This window comes from Myiozetetes cayanensis, unplaced genomic scaffold (assembly GCF_022539395.1).
Source record: "Myiozetetes cayanensis isolate MyiCay16 unplaced genomic scaffold, myiCay2020 scf27, whole genome shotgun sequence".
In the NCBI taxonomy this organism is placed as follows: Eukaryota; Metazoa; Chordata; class Aves; order Passeriformes; family Tyrannidae; genus Myiozetetes; species Myiozetetes cayanensis.
Genome location: NW_026087488.1, coordinates 4,088,939 through 4,109,385, shown reverse-complemented (window position 1 = coordinate 4,109,385; position 20,447 = coordinate 4,088,939). Strand labels below are relative to the sequence as shown.

At 45.6% G+C, this 20,447-nt stretch overlaps 2 protein-coding genes across 2 annotated transcripts in view; one reads left to right on the top strand and one right to left on the bottom strand.

The window, feature by feature from the left end:
- Window positions 1–16,695, bottom strand: part of SSH2 (slingshot protein phosphatase 2) — a 93,413-nt gene extending 76,718 nt beyond the window's left edge. The window contains exon 1 of the mRNA XM_050321611.1: window positions 16,558–16,695. Within this exon, the coding sequence (XP_050177568.1) occupies window positions 16,558–16,620 (63 nt within the window). The 5' untranslated portion in view covers window positions 16,621–16,695. The remainder of the gene's footprint in view (window positions 1–16,557) is intronic.
- EFCAB5 (EF-hand calcium binding domain 5) overlaps window positions 16,528–20,447 on the top strand; it is a 36,295-nt gene continuing 32,375 nt past the window's right edge. Inside the window, 1 exon segment of the mRNA XM_050321613.1 lies at window positions 16,528–16,588. The gene's annotated coding sequence lies outside the window, so the exon portion shown is untranslated.

Below are 20,447 nucleotides of genomic sequence, written 5' to 3'. Positions count from 1 at the left end.
ACGGAGGAATCCCAAGAAGAGTCTTGCCCATTCCCTCCCATGCAGGCAAACAGTGCAGAGAAAGCCAGGACAAGTGGCTGTGTGAAAGCCTGTCTTTTTCTGACCATTCCCACTTCCACCGGCCCTTGTCCCCTGGGAGGGGGCCCTGGGTAACCTGGCACCCTCCCCTGCACAGGCAGTGAGCAGTTGCTACAGAAATCCTTAAGCTGGGACAGGTTTTAGGACAGACCACATGGATCCTGCCCCCACACCCTGCATGTATCTGTGTGTCTTACTCTCATTGTGAAGCTGGGCCAGAGGCTCTGGAGCAGCAGGCATCGCCTGCCAGAGTCAAAACACTGCACATGGGCTCCCTGGTGCTTGCCAAGCTCTCCAATCTATGCACTAGAGCCAGGACTTGGACCATAAGCTCTTTGTGTTCCTGGTCATTCACAACCAAGAGAAAGAGAAATCTGGTTTTGAGGACTGTTTATCAGCCTCGTGCTTCCAAGATCCTCAGTCTTGAGAGCAGTGAGAATGAACAGCCCCCTCAGCTTGCTGCCTAACCAGAGGGGTAGCAAGCAGGATATGCATTCTGCTTCCCAGGCTAGAAGTGGCTGAGGTAAGGGGGTGTGGGGTAAGAGGACAGCACAGGCAGCCCGATGCCTGCCCAGCTCTGCTCTGCAGCACGTTCCTGACTCCACTCACACGGATATGGGGAGCCACCGCTCAGTCTCTGGTGCATATTTAAATGCTCATTCTGAACGGCCGATTAGTCAGAAGTGGAATGTTTCTGCATTCACGGAGTAGCTATTTTAAGATTACATTATGCTCTCTGCTTCCATTAATAGGTACATTTATAAAAAAAAAAAAGGAAAGGCGTTGCACCCAGCGATGCATTTGTCTCGGACGCGAGTGCTGCACGTCCAGACTGCCAGTGCCAGCAGGGGAAAGCTGATGAGTTGTGTTATTGACAGGCCACATTCTTCTTCACAGCCCCCGAGATCACCAGTCACCAGGCTTGCCAAATCTTGATGGAACAAGTCAAATCACTGTGCACAGAGGCCACCTCTGCTGCAGGCCTGTCAAGCTGCATCTTCCGTGGCCGTGTTAAACCTCTGTGGAAGTCACCAAACTGAGGGAAGTTAAACCAGACAAGTGCAGCTTCTCACGTGTCCTGCAGCTCCCGAGGAGGCTGACCCAGATACTCTCATTCCACACACCAGTTTCCCTGCTCGTGTTGCCTGTGTTCCCAGTGCCGCCTTCACTCAACCATAACCAGAGCACATCTTACCACTCTGGTGCCTCTGGATCCCCTTTGAGTCCGCAAATATCTGACAAGCTGAAAGTTCACAGGAACTTGTTTTGGAGCAAACTGAGAACTCTCAGGTTTTTTAAGCTAACAAAAATCACTAAATGCTGTCAACATTTTATGCAAAACAGAGGCAATTTTAGGAAAATACACGTTTATGTTTGGCCAAGACCGACCCCTCCCGATCTCTCCTGTGTGTGTTAGGAGTGCAGCTGCATCCATAACATTCACAGCAACCCACCCATCCACTCTAACTTCCAGATTTGTTTCTTCTGCCCTCTCCAAGCCTGGGCTGCGACATCAGGGTTTGATCAGTGTGGTTTTCTGACAGGGTGGACTGGAGGAGCTAAGAGCACAAACATGGACACAAGCACTTTGCCAAACACCACAGAGAAGTTCCATGCCAGTGCCACAAGGGAAATTATTTTAACTCCAAAAATCAATACTCTCAACACAGGGCAGATTTGGTAAAGAGTCAATTTTCTGTCAACAGTTTTGCTTTTACTAACAAGTTTATTCAGATCATTTTGAAGATCAAAGCCACAAAATCTAACAGGTACAGGTATAATAAATCTCATTAAAACCAGAGCAGGTCAGCCCTCTGCTGAACTTAAGCTGTAGATCCATCTAATGCTCTTGAAGAAAGCTCGGGTGACCAGCCAAATGAGGATTCCCTCAGCTCACAAATCCACATCTTCTGAGCCAAGTGGAAATACTGTATGAGCTAAGCAAAACAGAGTTTTGTGTGTGGGTTGGTTTTCTTTTTGTTTTTTTTTTTAAACAATGTGAAGAGCAAGCAAAAAGCCTCAAATTATACAGCAAAAATAATAGAGCTGAAAATAAAATCCAACTTGGAGGAAAAAAGGTGGTATAAAAACATTAACTGGTGTTACTTTGATGTTGGATTCAAATCTGAAGAAATGCATTGGCCCACACAGACATAAAAACTACCAAAAAAAATCCCAAAAAACTAACAGTATGTGAACTATAGAATACAGCTCTGCTGTAACATGATTTACACCCAACTGCAGTTGCTTTATCAAAAGCAGAGATAGAAATGCAGTAGTAGCAGCACATATATATATATATACAATATATATCTATCTATCTATCTCTCTGAAAAACAGTATTACATGGTGTCAGGAAATTAAATAGAAGGATGCCCAAATGCTTGAAAGCACTGCTTTAAACAAACCTAATATGAAGTCTGACCTTGTGAGTCCTCAGTCCTGGGAGGGCTCCACTTCCACTGCACAGAGGGGGAATGGACCCAGACATCACACGCAGGCAGCGGGACAAGGAGCTGGGCAGGCTCACTAACAGCACTTACAGTGCTCCAAAACTCCTGGCCATTGTGGAGAAACAGTAAAGTCTTGGCACAAATACAGACGTTTCAGCTTTGTTCATTTTACTGCAGTAATAAAGATATTCCTTTACAGATGCCACAGTTGATACGTGCAAAAAATGTGGAACAGAAAGATAGTTTCTAACTTTCTCAGTTAAAACACACCCACCCACCCAAGATTAAAAAAACTCTCTTCCCCCAAGATGTTAAGATATTTTACCAAAGCAGTGGGTTTTCCTGGTTTTTAACTAGGATAGTAAGAGAAAAACCAGGCTTTTAATACAGAAAACATTTCTGTGAAACTGTGGAAGAGGTAGAAAATCATGGACTGCATTTAACTAGCGAGCAAGGTCACAAATTAAGTAGTCTGAGAATTTCTAGTGGCTTAGCCCTGAAAGAGTTCCCCCTTTTTTCCCCCTCCCAGCCCCCTCCAGTACTTATCTCAAAATGCAAGACCAACAAGAACACATGATACAGCTGCATGGGTAGGGGCAAATACATGGCTGAAGTCACAGGAGCACATTCTTCAGGGCTCATGAACCATCACATGACAAACATCACAAGAAGTCAATTTGCTAAACTCAATTCAAACTTGGAAAAGGTAATAATAACAATAACAAACCCCACACTGGAAACTTCTCTTAGGAAGGGAGAAGCTGCATTTGAAAAGAGAAAAATAAACAACAGAGACAAGATCAGTTCTCATGTTATTTGAAACTTGATTTTTAGTGCTACATACACAAGCTACTATTGCTTATAAGTCCCTGATATGTACTTGTAGTTCTACAGCCTACAGCAAACAATAAAGTTGACCAGCAGCCAGTGAAGACCTTATCAATAAGCCTCTCACAAACATACAAATATTTGAATTCAATTGCACAGACTTGAGCTAAATCCTTTCTGACTCTGCATGTTTGAAAACCAGCAGCCTGTTCATTTACTATAAAGCTTATAGGTAAGAGTGACTTCTTTTTCAAAGAGGGGACATGCAATCCAGGACAAGCAAGGATGTTCCTTCTCCTTGGCTGTCACAAAGTACTGACAGCTATTCAGAGCATACACAAGCTTTGCTTCCAGCTCCAACCAGACAAATGGAAATAAAAGCAGAACTACCTCTTAACAAGATGGCACTGCACAAACTGATGATCACTACACTTTATCTCTACTCATTCCTGTAGCAGGACAAAGGAACTTGGTTTTTCTTTTGTAATTTCATGAGAGCCACTTTCATTGGAAAGTGTCTCAAGGCTATGCTAACATTTTATCCCGACAATTTAATTAGGGATTGGTCCAGTTCTAGTGCTCAGCATTCAGAGATCCTGAAGGCTCTTAGCTGTTTAAAAAGGTTGCAGTGATCTGCAGAGCCACCATCAAACAGATCACTGTAGACTCATCCTTGGGATTAAGTCATCTCTATTTGTGAGCCCTTATGTGATGCTCTGTTACAGAGCGTAAGTACTGCATGAAAGCCTCTTCAAGGCCTTCACCACCATCTGTGAATTACATTATTAACAATGGTATGAACTTCCTAAGAGCATCTGGTTCTCTCCCCACCCCCTTCTCAAATCACTGCAAAGAGCTCTTCAGTATCAAAACAGGCTCAGGCAAAGCTGTTTTCCTCTTTTCCATCTTTCCCCACCTCCTCCCGCCCTCCAGCAGCAGAGGATAGATGGGGCTCAGCTCTCCGTTTCCGTGCCCTGCGTGTTTTCTGCACCACTCTTGTTATTGTTAAATAAAGATGGACCAAACCCACTCAGCGATGCGTGAACCACAGGCATTTTACTGGGAAAAGCGGAAGTTTATTCCCTCCTTTTGCAGAGGCAGCATCTGAAGAACGCTATGAACTGCTGAGGCACCACGGGGACTGCACATTCCCACCCCGGGACTCACTTCCCACCAGCACAATTCCTGACATTAACCAAAACCAGGCAGCAGCCATTCAGCCAACTTGAACAGTTACTGCTGTAGCAGTAACTTTCTACATGCAAAGAGGTATTTTGTCATCCCAATCCTCCGCCCCACCAAGGATGTTTCAGAAGTTTATTCTGAAATCATGCCAGCTTCTTGTAAACAAGAAGGAGGAAGAGGCAGCATTGCCTGGGACGCTGCAGCACACTCTCCACTGAACTTTGCACAGAGTTCACACCAACCAGCCTCCTTGGCTGCTCTAAGGGATCGTTTACTCTTGCAGGACCAGAGTTTTCCTATCTTGCTCTTCAAACCCAGCTTCTCCTCTTGCTCTAAACACAGGGTTTCCCATCGCCTCAACTCCCTGTGCACTTCAGCAGCAGTTTTTCCACTCTGTTTTGCACAGTGTAATTCTTCAGTTGCACAACTGCTTGCAAACACAGGCATCGTTACAACCCTGTAAGACACAGCATCTTCCTCTGTCTTAAGTCAGCAGCAGCGTTTCTTGAAAGAAAAGAGCAACACTATGGGCAGCTTCTTAAAGACTTGCATTCAGCAGGAAACAGCATCCAAAACTAACAATCCTGCAATGTGCAGTAACAGGCAGAAAATCCTGGGCGGGGGGAGGGAGACAAAACTGTTCCTGCACAAATTCACATGAACCTTTCTTCTAACACGCTGTTTCTCTCATGCTCATGACTCAAATAAATAATCAGATGTTATGTTGGGATGCTCAGACAGCAGCATCTAGAACATACTCCTACTGTAATTAAAGGTAAAGAATTTCTTCAAGTTTACAAAATAACGGGCAAGTATGTTTATCTGGGGTCAGCATCACTCCTGTGCTGCCCGAATCCATGCTCTTTGTGTGGGTTGTAAGAGGAAGGCTGCAGTTACTGCTGACCTCAAGCTACATCAAGGGAGGAAGCCCTTCTGCCAGGGTTTAATTTCATACTGGTCCCTCTGCTTTGGATGGTGGGTGAGGCTGAAGAAGGACCACTACCCAAACTCCTGGAAAAGGACACGGCTGTGTTTTAATGCAGCCATTTTAAAAAGCCAAGAGAGCTGTAAGAAAATCAAGGGAGTTTTATGAGTGGCTTTAGAAGGATGGTTTAAGGACAGAATCCCACTCTTACTCCCTAAAGCTTATTGGGAGGGGTGCAGGGACAAGAAAAGCCAAGAAACTGGCAAGTCTTGGAGCACATCAGTGGCAATTAGAGATAGGCTCTGCCAAGCCCAGCTCCCAGCATACAGTGGGAGCACAGCATCTGATCAAGAGGATTTCTGTAACATCAGTATCTGGAGCAACACAGCAACTAAATTTGGAACAAATTCCCATCTTTCAAACAGTATGTACAGGTGACCATGTAATCAAATTAACCAGTATTTTGCTAAATCAGTGCATTGAATATTACCCGATGAGCTCATTTTTGGAGGCAGTTCAACGCCTCACTTCTAGGACTGATGTCAGTGTCACATGCTTGGAGAGGATCAGTCTGCAGCTGGATATTTTAAAGCCTTCTATTAGGAGCACAGAAAAGTCAGCGGATTTCAACAGCATCAGCTAAAGAATTTGTGTCTTATCACAACAATTTAGCCACCAGACCCCACTGTCAATATCTCTGTGAGAATATCAGGCTATTTCAGACAGTTCCCCCTCCCTCCACTTGAAATCGCTAGATGGAAACTCAAGAGTGCAGCAACTGAGTTGTGTTTCAACAGAGAAAGTTGTGTTTCAACAAAAAAGGAAATCAACAGAAAGACATGGAAACAGGAAACTCTTGCTGATTCTGACTGCCTCCTGATAAAATAATTAACCTTTGAGAGACTAAACTCAGCCGTTGTAAAAATACACAAACAAACAAACAGTAGCAGGGCAAAGGATGCTGAGCATCAGTAGCACAAACGGTTCAGGCAGCAACATTCAACCCTGAGTCCAAATCCCATTCACTCACAGACCAACTGTGATGTCATCTTTTATTCTGACATAATGCAGGATGTCACTGAGGTTCAGTGGCAAGTGTTCATGCAGGATCTGTGAGGTCTCCACACTTTGATGCTCTCTGCTTGCACTTTGTACCCACAAGCAGGAACAGATTTGCATTACACAAATAAGCAGTGTCTTCATTGTGCAACCGCATGCGACTTTTTTGGAGAAAAACAATGCTGAAATACAAGGAGTGCTGTGTGCATCAGGCTCAGAGTGGGTGGCAGTGATGTTGTCGGAAAGCACTCAGCACCGCTTACCTCCACACCCATTGACTTCAGCAGAAGGCTACATACGAAAAGTCTCTGAAGATGAAGCTGAAGTGTTCCCTAACCCATGGCGCTGTCCATACACTATACTTAAGAAAGAGACAAAACAAAAACCACACAAGTGAAGCAGCATGAAATTGCAGGTTTGTTTTGTTTTTAAAAGACTCCCTGTTGCAGTTAAGAATTCAGACTATACACCCGTCAGTTGTGAGCAAGCCCTTCCCCACACCATCTGAGCCTTTTGCGTCTCTGGAGCGTAGGATGAGAACCACGGTATTTTACTGCATGCTTGCAGTGCTCCCAGAAGACCTTGGATGAAGATGCCTTAAAGCTTCTCGTTCTGCTCAGCTGTTAAATTGTTTAGTGAGGCTGGCTGGGTTAGTCAGGGGCTGTACCAAAACCCACAGCCCTCACATGCAACAAGGGAGATTCCCCGGGAGCTTCCTTCCATAAAGTTCACAAACTCCGCCTCTGTTTCATGAGAGTTCAGTTCACCCTCACCCGGGCTACAAGCTGTACTTATAATAGTTTTAAGAACAGGACAGTCAAAGGCAAGAAGCCCTAAATCTCCATGAATGTGACATCCCATAGCAGGATTACAGAGCAATGAGCAGCTGAGGCACCTCCAGAGGAACCGGCACAAAGACCAGGCACTTTGAACCTCAGTGTGACAGACCCTCCTGGCACTGACCCCACGGGTGGATAAATACACTTGGTGCACAGGCTGCAGCTGAGGTCAGGGAAGGTTTTTATACCCAAGACAAACTCCCTCACAGTGTTCCAGCAGTTAACTCCCAGAGGCTTGTGACTATTTTCAGACTGTAGTTTTTATCCCAGGCAGCCGGTGGAAGAAAGGAGAGACTAAAGGAAACAACAAGATCCTTACATGGACAAGCTCTCATTTAGCTGCTTGTGGTTCAGCAAGACATTCCCTCTCATTTGAAGATGAGGTTTATAAATTCAGTGCACCTCAAAGGTTTTAGAGGGAGCAGAAAGCATCCTTCATTCCAAACCATCCCATTTGCAGCCAGAACTCCTCTACACAGAGCTCAATTTTTTTTTCAGAGGTTTGAAGCTCTTTGGCAGTTGTGTGCAGCTCGGACCAGCCTGCACATTTCTCTCTTTCCCTCTCTCTCTTTTTTTTTTTTTTAAATTTTAGACTTAATGTAGCATGTACTCTCGGAAAGGTTTACAATGCAGCCTTTTGTAGTTAACTTGCTCCAAGCTGGGCCACTGCCAGGTTGTTATCAATGACATTTTAAGGCAGATGAATGAAGTTCTTATTACGCTGACAAGCAGAATTGTGATATGGCACATGCATACACTGAAAGAAGAGAGCTTGCTATTAGTTTGTCAGGTTAATAAATAAATAGCGATTTCATGAATAAAAGCCTTTTATTAGGAAACAAACGAACAAAATTAATATTTATAAAGCTTTAGTGCTTTAGAGCACCCTTTAAAATAAGATTATTCCATTTCAGTCAGAGCCACCATCATGGATTAGAGATTCTTGAACACAGCTTCCCCTCCTAATTCTCTTATCATAGCAGTGCAAGGCAGGAGGCAAAGCTGGGCCTTCTGAAATGTTCAGGCCAGACTCAGGCCTGTTCCACTGCTCTGTCACGAGTAACTCCTCAGTTTGGGTCTGACAGTATCAAAGGCCCGTGACAGCAAACACTCCTGTGACATCTTCAGGGCTGCAGCTAAAGGCTGCACCTGCTGGAAGAGCTGCTGGTTCCTTCTCACAGCAGGAAGTTCTCAGGTTTTGCACAGGGAGCTTCCACAGCACACGGAGCGCTGACCCCACGCCAGGGGAGCGATGCCAAAGCGCCTGCTGTCAGCGCTCAGCTGGGAAATCGCTCCCTGTCTGCCCCCAGAAACCATTCCTCACTAATGCCCTGCTGATATCTCTCACTGCTTCGGGGCTCCTCAGCATTTCCCACAGCGTGTGCAGGGAATGTTCACCACAACAGCAAAGCCTCAGTGTGCAGGGTGTCCTACGTCACAGCGAGCACATGAAATTCTGACACGTACAGATCACTTCTCACCTCAGGTTGTCTTTGCACTTACTCCCTTCAGCTCGAGGTGTTCTCTGCTCATCTGTCCTAAACCAAACTTGCAAGTTTAAACTCTAAACAAGCTGAGTAGTTTTGGTTTGGGTTTTGTTTCGAGGTTTTGCAGGGATGTTTGTAGGGACGGGGTTGTTTAGTTTTGGTTTTGTTGGGTTTTTTAATATTTTACTTTTTAAATGAGGCACTTCCCAAGTTTAGGATCAAGATGCGAACAAGTACTCAAGCTTAAAAATTTATTTTGGCTCATGCCATCTTCTCCTCAAATACTAAAAAAAAGTTGTCAAACTTTTCCCTTCTCCTCAAGGCAAAGTCAAGTCTGAACTTTCTCACTCATAAGAGAACCAGACAGAAACTGCCCCAAAATAACCATCTCAGCCATCTACAGTCAACATGAACAGATCTAAGTTAAACAGAGCTTCCTCCCGACAAGAGCAGTTTCTGGTGTATGTGTAAAAGAAAGAAAAAATTCCACTTCAGAGACCAGAAGTGTGGGTTGCAGAAGCCTGTGGCACATTTCTTATCTTTGCAGCATGAAGCACCAGTTGAGATCAGGGATCTGTAAAATGTTTGTGAAAAATATTTATTTCACCCTCTGAGACTATGCAAACCCTATTCCAGTCACACTATAAACATTAACTCGTAATGCCTCCCTTGCCTTAAAGTTTATATAACCGTGCCCAACTTTGGGGAAGGCATTTGAAAATATGCTCAGTTCATATCGGTTTGCCCTGACACTCCTTTACTTGAGATTCAGGAGCAGAGAGAAGCTGCACAGGACAATTCATTCCCAGGACACCACTGAGGCAGTGACACAGCGAAGTGCTCAGGGACACGACGATAGGTTGGACACAAAAAGCAAGAAAAAATATATTAAGATTTGATTCCCATGTGCAGCTGCACTGACAAGTTCATGCAGAATTAGACTCGACCCACACTACAGGGGTAGCTGCTGTCTGAAGATTCATTAAGAGCTGGAATTCAGGCTTAGGCATTCTATTAACTGCTGTAGAACCAAAATACTACCAAGGAGGAAGAAATGCCACAAAGAACAAAAAAGTCTAAGTCGTCCTGTTTCACTTCACTTTTTGAAGTCACAAGCCTGCTCTCCCACATAAGCACAACTCAGCTGAAAACAAAAACAGAGGAAACTCCCAGTAACGAAACTCACTAGATGTTACATAAGAAAAATATTTGTTCAGAAAGTGAATTAAATCTTTGTCAACCATCCTGCAATGTTAAAGGGCAAAGGGGAAGGCTGTCATTTCAAGGTTTGCACTTCACTCAGGAAGACAATATAAGCTGTTCCACACCACATTTTGAAGCACTGTATTTAAATACTGTGGTTACAGCACCTCTGAAGAACATGCCCAGAGCTGTTTGTCTTTAAACTATTTTAAACAGTTGAGGAGGACTGCGGAAAGGAAAACAAAACCAAAAAGACAACAACAGAAACAAAGAACAACAAAAAAAGAATCAGTCCTTATTCCAGAAACACCTTTATCTCGTCACCTAGCATTTCCTCTTGTAACTAGGTTTAGCTCCTCTCTGGAGGTCAGAGAGCTGAGTCATTTCCCTGCCTGCCCCACAGCTACTCATGAGCTAAATTTTCAGTGTGACACCCTGTTTCCTACAGAAGATGCTCCAGAACTGCAGCAGGCTCAAAAGGATACCTGCTACCACACAAGAAGCTCACAGACATCTGCTGACTCTCTGCAGTCCTTTCAGTAGCTTCAGAGACCCATGGGAAACTCCATCTTCAGATGGATTGAGCCAAAGGGTTGGTCCTGCAACACTCAGAGGACTCAGATGACCTCAAACTACCAACAAAGCTCTCCTTTGGAAAGCAAAGTGTTTTACACATGCAAGACATATGCCTTATCCCTCCCTCTCATCACCACTAAAAGGTTGAGAGATGAAAAGACTAACATGTTTTGGTTTTTCCCTGAAGAATCCTAATATACACATTTCTCAGATGTCAGACACTGAAGCTAAACCAAGCCAGTTGAACAAGTCTTAAAAGTTCTCGCTGCAGTTTTAAATATGACAGTTCTGTACATCAGAACAGAAGGGACACAATAGCAGCAAGTGAGAGTAATAGGACAGCCACAGTCCCCTGGGACAGGACCGGCTTTCCACATTAAAATCCACTCCTCAGATATTTAATCCAGTTAAAAGTTGAAGATCAACTCCTGAGACAACATCTCTGGAATTTACTTCTCCAAGGTCTCCTTCACTGCCCTAGCTACAGAGCAGTGAAAAACTCGAGCATCCAAGCCACCTGCTGAGCTCTGGTATGAACTCAGTACAGGGACAGTGTGATCCGTGGTAAGAGCTCTTTCCAAATGGGTCAGATGAAATAATCTCATGTCTTTGATTACCTCAATTCAAGCAGTTTACACTGTGGCCTCAAGTTCCCCACTAACTTCACCCTGAAACAGCCCAGGTGGATGAAGCAACTCCATTATTGCGGCGAAGCTGTAGCTGAGGAGGTCCTTGGGAGAAGGAAGAGGACCAGTGCACCCAAAAGCAGGGAGCAGCCACAAGCCAAACCCATTTTGTGAGTGCCACGCACGGGCGGTTCCGCTCACCGGGGCCATAAGGAGTTCACAGGGCACTGCCAGTGCTGGGTGCTCAGCAAGGGTGCAGTCGCACCATGGAAGCACCGAGCTGTTTAACTGCGTGACTCATCTCACAGCCACGTCCTCTGCCTTCCAGAGGAGATCAGCCTGCAGTGAGCAACGCTGATAAGATGCATATTCAGAGTCATTCTATTTGGGCAAAAAGCTATTGACACATTCAAACCCGGCCATACAGGGGCCTGCCCAAATGCTGACTAAAACACGAGAACACACACACTGCAGTACTGGAGTATTGTGATAAGACATTTTGCAGATGGTTGACAGCAATTTAATCAATTTATACGGCCCAACTCAGAAATGCAAAAATGGCTTTTGGCCTTTGTAATTTTTTATCCCTTTCAACAGAGCGCTCTAGAGGAAGAGCTTCCAGCCAAAAGGTGAGAAGCACTGTCTGCCTTGTTTAAATCACTGCTTCCAATAGATACCAGCTCCTTCTTCTCCTGCTTCCAAGATTCCCCTTTTATACAAAAGATATGAGCTTCACTGCCACTAATAATCAAATTAAAAGAGTGCTCAGGCAAATCAGTGGCCCAGATAGGAGATTTCTTAAATTCACAGGCTGAACTAAACAACTGGAACACCTGGAGCAGGCAGCTGACCAGCCCAGTGCTCTCATGTTGTGAGGCCAGTCCTCAGGAACGAAGCCTTGATCACAAACCAGTAGCTCAGCTCATACTTCTTGCTTCTGGCACCAGCAAGAGTCAGACATGAAGACAGTAACAGCTTTATGTCAGCTGAACTCTAGAAGGACAAGGGCATTTTTGAAGTCTTCCTGTCCAGTACATTCTCGCAGGGATGGCAGGAGCTCCCAGTGCAGGGGCGTTCCCGGGAGGCTGCGAACAGCCCTCTCGCTTCAGCTGCTCCTGGGAGGATGTGGTTTGTTGTGACTGAAGAATGAAACCTTGAGCCTGTGATCAGGGAGCAGCTACACTGAGCTAAGCTGCCCAAAGGCTATTTTTTTTTTTTCCCCAAGACAGCAGAGTTGCAGCTATAGATCCTTCAGAATTTTTTCCAGTAACTGGAAATCCTCAGGCATTACCCCTGCATGAGGGCAGCCCTCTTACACTAAAATACTTCCAGCAGACTGCTTTGTGAATGGTAGTCTCCACTCAAAATAGCATTTTCCACTCAAATAAATGTGTCATTGGCTCCCAAAATAAACTGTAGATGCTACTGTACCCTGCCTTTTTCAACTTACTTTCATTCCTTAAACAGCAAGAATCAATACTGGTCAGATAGTGACTCATTACAGCATCACAGGTTATTTTCATTTTCAAATTACAAGGTCCTTTTCAAAACACAAAAATGTATGTGCTGTTCGAACTCAAGAGGTTAGAACTTAACTGTGTATTGCACTCAGTTTGTTTCAATGTAAGTTCATAATTCCAAAGATACAACTGAGCTGAAGAGTTTTTTATCTAAAATGCAGCAGTTGCATCATAGTTGGTGGATTTAAAAAAGCGTGAAACAAGTAAAGAGACAAAATTTCCCTCTCAACCTAAAAATGGCCATTTTAGGCCAACACTGACACAGTACTATGAGAAGTCTGACTTCCTATCCCAAGGAAAGTAGGCTTCAGTCTCTGCAGGACCAGGGGCAGAGAATGTTATATTTATCTTCCCCATAAATAAGTGGGAAAAGTGTTTCCTGTGAGCTCCACCAGCAAGGAGCTCCCAAGCACAACGTGACAGAGACTCCCCAACACATTTGCAAGACTCTGCTTCCTGCTCAAGCTGTTCTCCTGGGATTAAGGAGAGAACTTCAATGGCTTAGGTTTTCATTTGTTTTAGCATATTTTATTTTTCCCCCCAAACTGTGCATTTTAGAACAATTCATGTACAGCACAGCCTCTCTTTTTGGGTCAGTCGGTCCCTTCCAATAAAAGCATATTGTCTCCCTGAGGGTAGGGAAGGCAAGTGAACTGTGAGAGCAGCCAGGGCCAGATTGCCTGCCCAGCTTCTTCACTTCTCAGGAAAGAGATATAAGAGACAAAAAAAAAAAAAAAAAGGCACCTTAAAGAAACTATAGGATTTTTTTTTTAAACTGTCCATACAAATAATTTAAAAGAGCAAGTTCAACAGATTATTTTCTGATACAGATGTATTAGTCAACAACTGCCTTGAACAACAATGCATCAGCATCAGCACCAAGGGAGCCCCTCTCTGGCTCATGGTAGCTTTACATTGTACTGAAGCACAGCCCTGCCTTGGACCACTTTCTGCCAACAGGGCACGTCAGAAGACAACTGCTCTGCTGTAAGAAGTGAAGATTGCAGTCTTATTTCTCAAGAGTGACTGCATAACCAAAGGCCAAAACAAACAGCAAAAGTCTGGACCGACAATTAAAGGAATTTTACAAGTCATCAAGCAACCAGAGGGCTGTAAATGTATAATCAACACTTTGCATGAACTACCCTGAAATGAATGCTCATGAGATGCTCTATGGCAATGAGAACAAGATAAAAACCTATAAATAAAAGCCATCCAATTTCAGCATGATTGAGATCAGCTATTCCCCTGAATCCACAAGAGCCAATTATAACAGTTTATAGGGCATACTTAATGCAAAAAAATTCGGTCTGAGGACACCAATTTCACCCTTTCTCCTTGTCTGAGAAGTTAATCTCTAAAGGAAAAAGACACTGAGCAATTTTAAAGAGAACCCATTTCTGTCCTCAAAATTCTTAGTGACCTGGAAACAGAATTAGACAGAGCCATATGCTTGCACACCAACACGCTTCTCCCTTGCCCACAAGCTGGAACAGCAAAGTTCCAGCAGTCACCAGAAAATCTTTGCTCAAAAGCAGCGTGTTCCTCGCTGCAGGACAGACCCTTACACTACTCATAAGAATTACTCAGCAAGATGAGCTTTCTTTTAAAGTAGTAACTTGGAGATAGTTACTGGTCTGTATAGAAGGAAGATACCACCAGTTTACAACAGAATGGTTGAAACAATTTCAATTAAAACTCAAAGAATCAAGTCCTCCTGCTGAAGGTGGCAAGGATCCATCCCAACAGCAAGTGTGGCAGGCCCAAAGCTCTCTTAAGGACTAAAAATGTTGTTGTTCACAAGCCCTCAGCAGGCGAGGAGGGATCATAATCTGAAATGATACCAAAAGTTTTGAGTAAGAAACAAGAAGTTTGTGGCAGAGGAGGAACACACACGAGCTCAGCAAAACCCTGGCAGAAGGATGGAGAAACGAGCCCAGCTCTCTAACAAGAGGCTAAAAGGGCAGCCAAACCCCTGAAGTGTGGTTAGGAAGCTGCAACAGGAAATGCAGAAGTGTTCAAACAATAGCAGTTAAGGGCAGAATGTGATGAAAATCAGTTGCCCTTCATACTGTAAGAGAAGTGTGAGAAAGTAGAAGCAATTATGAGAACCAAAAGCAGGCCAGGAACATGCCACACACTTATTTTTGGATAGGGCAGCAAGGCTGTACAAACCCCGCTGGCACAGAGTACACTCTGTACTATGGGATGGGAGAAAGAGAATATAGATACATACACTGAAAGCTGCACCCTCTGGGTTTATCAGGCTCCACAGGGAGTTGTTTTTATATTTAAAAACTAAGTAGTGTCCAAAAATCAGCACAGCTTCAATTTAATTTAATTGGTTGGGAAACAGCCTGGCTGTTCCAGATGGAAAAGCTTTAGAGAACACAACTAATTGTTCATATATATATAAAATATTTAAGAAAGGGAGGGGTTACGCATCTAAGTGGGAGAAAGAAGGATGCCAAGAGAGCTCTATCTGTTCTCACAAGGCGTCTTAAATGCAACAATTTTATGGGAAAAGGAATAGTGGAAAGGGTAAAGAAGTCAAAGGGGGAAGCAATCTCTGAGTAAGGCAGCACATTAATATTTATAGCAGAGAAATATAAGCGAAATTAATCTGTGTTGCTAAATAAACATACCTTAGGAGAGGCATGGGAATGAAAGAGGGGAAAAAAAAAGTAAGTGTTCTGACAGCTAAAATGCTGTCAGGGCAGGCAGGACCTGTCAAGTAGCTGATCTAGTTTCTGAAGAGGTTACCTAACACAACAAGAAATATTTTCAGAGTACTTGGCTTTTTCATTCCCCCCCCTCCACGACAGAAGCAACTGGGATTTCAACTCTTCTCTCCCTCCAAACATTTGCAAACCAGACATAACGCCAGTGTGATAATGCATGAGGTTTTTTAAGGATAAAAGCTAACTTAGAACTGAGCACACAGAAGTGAAAGCAAGCTATTTTCATTCTCATCCTTGGTTACGTTGGAAACAGAGTTGGCAGCAGCTTAAAGGGTTAACAAGCAGGATTTTACAATACAGAAGTACTAAAACAACAGTCTGTCCTAAGTTTAAAGAGCATGGAAAGCCAGAAGCCTCCAGAGCCGCCTGCCTGACCCAGGGCAGCGATGGGAACATCTGTCCTGCTGCACATCTCACCCGGGGATTTGGAATCCGCCGTTCTGTGCCTGTCCTGGGCTTGACACAGCCTCGTGAAAATTATATTCAGCATTCGGAAGAAGAGGCAGAAAAAACACCCTCATGTGCTGGCCAAGGCAGGGCGCTGGGGATACCCAGAGGTGCTGTCAGATGAGATCAGCTGAGCACGGCCGGAGCCCCAACCATGTCAGGTCTCTTCCACACACGCTTCCCGCCTCTCCCACCGCGCACAATGAGCACGGACTAAACCAGGCGGATTTATAGAAACGGCCTCGCGCTGCCCCATCCTTCACGGCGGCGCTGGGTCTGACCGGGACCCCGCGGTGCCCCCAGGGCCGGTAGGGAACTGCGCTGCCCCACCGCGGGCCTGCCGAGGGGCAGCGGGACCCCCCGCCCGTCCCCCGGGCTGTCACCAGGCCACAGCGCAGGGTGTGCGACCCCCTTCCCGGCGGACCGCGGGCCCCCCTCACCCTCGGCGCGGGGCCCGGACCCCGCCGGCACCGGGGGGCGACTGAGGGGAGGTGTGTGGGGGGGTGGGGAGCGCATGCGCAGCGCCGCGCGCCGGACCCCAACGGCCGCCGAGCGCCGCGCTGCCCCCTCAGCGCCCGCCGGGGACTCACCGAGGCGCAGGGGCTGGAGGTGGCGCTGGGGGTAGGCGAGCGCTGCACCGTGACCAGAGCCATCGAGGCGCGGCGGGGCCCCCCCGTCCGGCCGTCCGGCGGGGGCCGTCACTCCATGGCGGGCTGGCTGGCGGGCGGGGGAAGGGAGGGGGGATGCGGAGGCGGCGGCCGCAGGGGGCGGCAGCGGCAGCAGCTCCGCGCGCGCCCGCGGCCTCTCGCCGACTGAGGCGCGGCGGGGCCGGGCCGGCCGGGCACAATGAGGCGCCAGCGCGCACGCGCCGGCTGTCAGCGCGCGCGCGGCGCCGCCCCCTGGCGGCCGAGCCGCCTTAACCCCCGCGGCGCCGGCGGCTCCTGAGGGGAAGGGTTTTGGTATCGCCCCCCGGTCCCTGAGGGCACGGCGGGAGTTGGGGGGTCCCGGCATCGCACCGCTGGTCCCTGAGCGGGCTGGAGGGCCCGGCATCCGTCCCTGAGGGCATGAGGTGGGGCCCAACATCGCACCCCCTGTCCCTCAGGGGGCTGGAGGGGGGGATCCTGGCATCCACCCCTGGTCCCTGAGGGAGCGGCAGTGGAGTTGGGGGTCCCGGCATCGCCCCTCCTGTCTCTCAGCCGCAGAGGTGGCTTTTAGGAGTGTGTGTCAGCTGGGCACCCTCAATGTGCCTCCTGGCCGGTGATGGTTTGTGGAACCCCATCCCTCTGGGATCTGTGACAGCGGGCTTGGCACCCACTGGTGAAAGTTGGCATTAGCTCTCAAATAATGTAGCTTTTCCTCAGCTGTGGTAGCAATAGTAGCTGTTTCCATAATGAAAACAGCATATAACACCTCGTCGTACATCGATGCACAAGCCCAAACACCAAAAAACGAGTCTGATGAGTACACGAGACATTTTAGGCTCTCAGACACCCACAGATGCAGAACTGCTCAGCGGTCTGGGGTCTGAGGCAAAGGGTCAAGTGCTTTTAAACTTCATTTGCCTTGCAGCTTCAGCCTGGTGCTACCAAATTCATGGGAAGGGGATAATTTGGACCAAGAATCCACCAAATTCATGGGAAGGAGGTAACTGGGATCAAAAATTGCCTTGAGCATCGAGTGACACCACCAGAAATGATAACCAGAAGCTGTTCTAAATATTAAACAGAGCAAATTCTTTATCAAGAGTGTGTATTAACCCATAGGTTCCTTTGAAGCACATGGCTGATGTGGCTTTGATCTGCTCCTCAGGCTGACTGCACTTTGCCCCTGTAAATTTGAGTGCTGGAGAAGCCACATGGTCGCTCTTAAGGTTATTCCCCAGTTAAAATAATGATCAGGGAGGCTCCTGTAGCTGGGCTTTGCTGCAATGGAGAAGTCAGGATCGCTAATGAAGCATTTTGCCTCCTGGTGGACAGGCGAGGATGGAGGACAGGGATGGAGGATAGGGATTGAGGTCAGGCTCCCTGAACTGGACCAAAGTGAGTTTATAGAGTGGGCTGCACACCCAAAAGACTCCCCAGAGGGATCTGAGTGCATGAGGAGAATAAGCAAAACCCACTGGTAAATGAAGAGCCCTTGTCCTGCATTTTACAGCCAAAATGTTGTTGTTTTGAAACACGGTATTTATGGATAGTGTGCTTACAGCACACTGATTTATGGCAAAGAGGTCAAGAAAGTGCCTTCCAGACACCTTTTAAATTAAGTAACTGAACTGCATGTTGAGGTGGCAGCCAGACATGAGGCCACAATGCTGTAAAGTTTTTGCCATGATTTTCAGCAGAGGCAGGAGGTTCCATTTGAGGATGGGAAAGCTCTTCCTTTTCTGGCATATGACCATTTGCCTTTCTTTGAAGTATAATTTGAGGATGTTTAGTTTCATTCCTGCACATATAGGGCTGCTCCAAGGCACCCAGCTCATCTTCAGATACCTCTGCACTGGTACAGAGGGTGGATGACCGAAGTTCCTGGAGTGTTGTAGCAGATTCCATTACCTGGGACTGGCGTTTCATCGTGGATTTTGATCAAGTCACGCAGGGATTACTATCGAGAAGTGATTATTTACACCAACTTCCAAAATTACCTTTGTGTAATTTTTATGTACCCTGTAGCTCTTCCAGGCATTTGAACAGCAAACACTTTCAAAAAACATTTACCACACGTAAATAATAGAGTTGCTATCTACAGTCAGCTGCAAGTCCAACATATCAGTTGTCAACTGCAACAATCACAGATGGGGATGGTTCTCCAGCCCTTAGAAAGGTATAATTTGCATGTGCAGTGTCTTTCAGCAGCAGAATTTAAATGTGGAGGAGGAAGCTAAAAGGCAGATGTATTGGGATTGAAAAGAGCAATTAGAGGGCAGGTTGTGGTCACAGCATCAGGGTTGGTACAAAAAGGAGCCTGGAAGCCTGTGGCCTTATTCTTTCCTGTGTGGTCAGCACCTGCAGCTCCAGCCCAGTGTAGCATTTAAAGGATGTGGAGCTGTACATGAGCTGGTTTTGTACACATTTCCAAAACTGACTATTTAATACACTGCAAACATTTCTCTGGCTAACACAACTTGTTATTACTACATGTTAGGGCTTTTATTGCATAATCTTGGCTGCAAAAGACATCAGAGTGCTCCCAAAATGTATCTTACACAGAAAAACAGAAAAAAAGATAGAAGAGGCAATTCCAGCAAAACATCTGTGGTGACACATTCAGCCCATTATTTTGTCAACAGTGCAAGTATTTGATGGCATAATAAAAAGATACACTTTGCTTAGCAAAAACATTAAGGGATAACAGCCAAGTTAAATAGGGTACAATTAAAGGTTTGCTTAACCCACAGGATTCCACTACCAGAAAAACAAAAATAGAGCCATTTTGATCCCTTCCTCCAAGTTCTATTTGTATACTCTTGTTTGGGGGTTGAAAAAAAAATCCCTTTTAGAAAAGGGAGAGTATCTTTTTAATTTATGTTTCATGCTGGAAAAAGTTTTGTGAGTTAATCATAATAGCAACAGAATTTGGAATTGCAGAGGGGGAAAACCAAGCACACCTGGGAGAAGAGATAACAGGAATTAATCATGTGCAACCTGCTTTGAGGAAAAAAGTGCACAATCCAGTTTAAAGCCTCATTTTAAATTAGTCCTGTGCACTAATTTTCTGCTTCGTTTTGTTAACATAATTGATGCTAGACTTCAACATGTCTTGGAAATGCACTGCATTTCCTTCTGATACATTTTTTTCCAAATAAATAGCAAAGAAATGGTAATTTATTACGGCTTATTTTTCACATGAAAGTTGACCTCCTCTATTTCAAGGTTTCTTCCAAGTTGTCCCGTGAAATGGAGACTAATACCATGCCTGAGGGCAGGGTACTGTGCAGCTGCTCCAGTGACAATTACTGCAGATAAATTCACAGTCCAGTTTTCCTGCAGGTAGAAAATATAAAGATTATGCCACTTCCAATACAAAATAAAAATTAAACCCAGCATTAGAGAAACCTTGTTCCCTGGCAGAGATTGCCATAAATTTCTCAGTTGGAAGTCTTGCCTAACCCAAGGAAATCGCTGAAAAGGCACCTGATTTGCATTAGAGTAAATGAGTGCAGGATGGCTGTTCTAGATGTGTTTGTCTTTTCCCTTCTCCTTTCCCTGTGTTGCATATTATTCTTCAAAGAATACAGGAGAAATTATGAAAGGAGGTTCATCAAATTCCTTTAGATTCAGGTTTAAAAGCAGTCTGACAAAATGGCACTGTGCACTCCCCCCTATTTAGTGCTGTGTGTGCCTTTCCTGCAAGGCTGCTTCAAAGCAACCCAGTTCTTCACAAGAAAGCAAGCCTGAAAACGTTCAAATTGAGTTTGTAATTAATTTCTTGTTATGTCTCAGATTCTCACAGCTGGTTAACACAGTCCTCCCTTCAGCTGGTA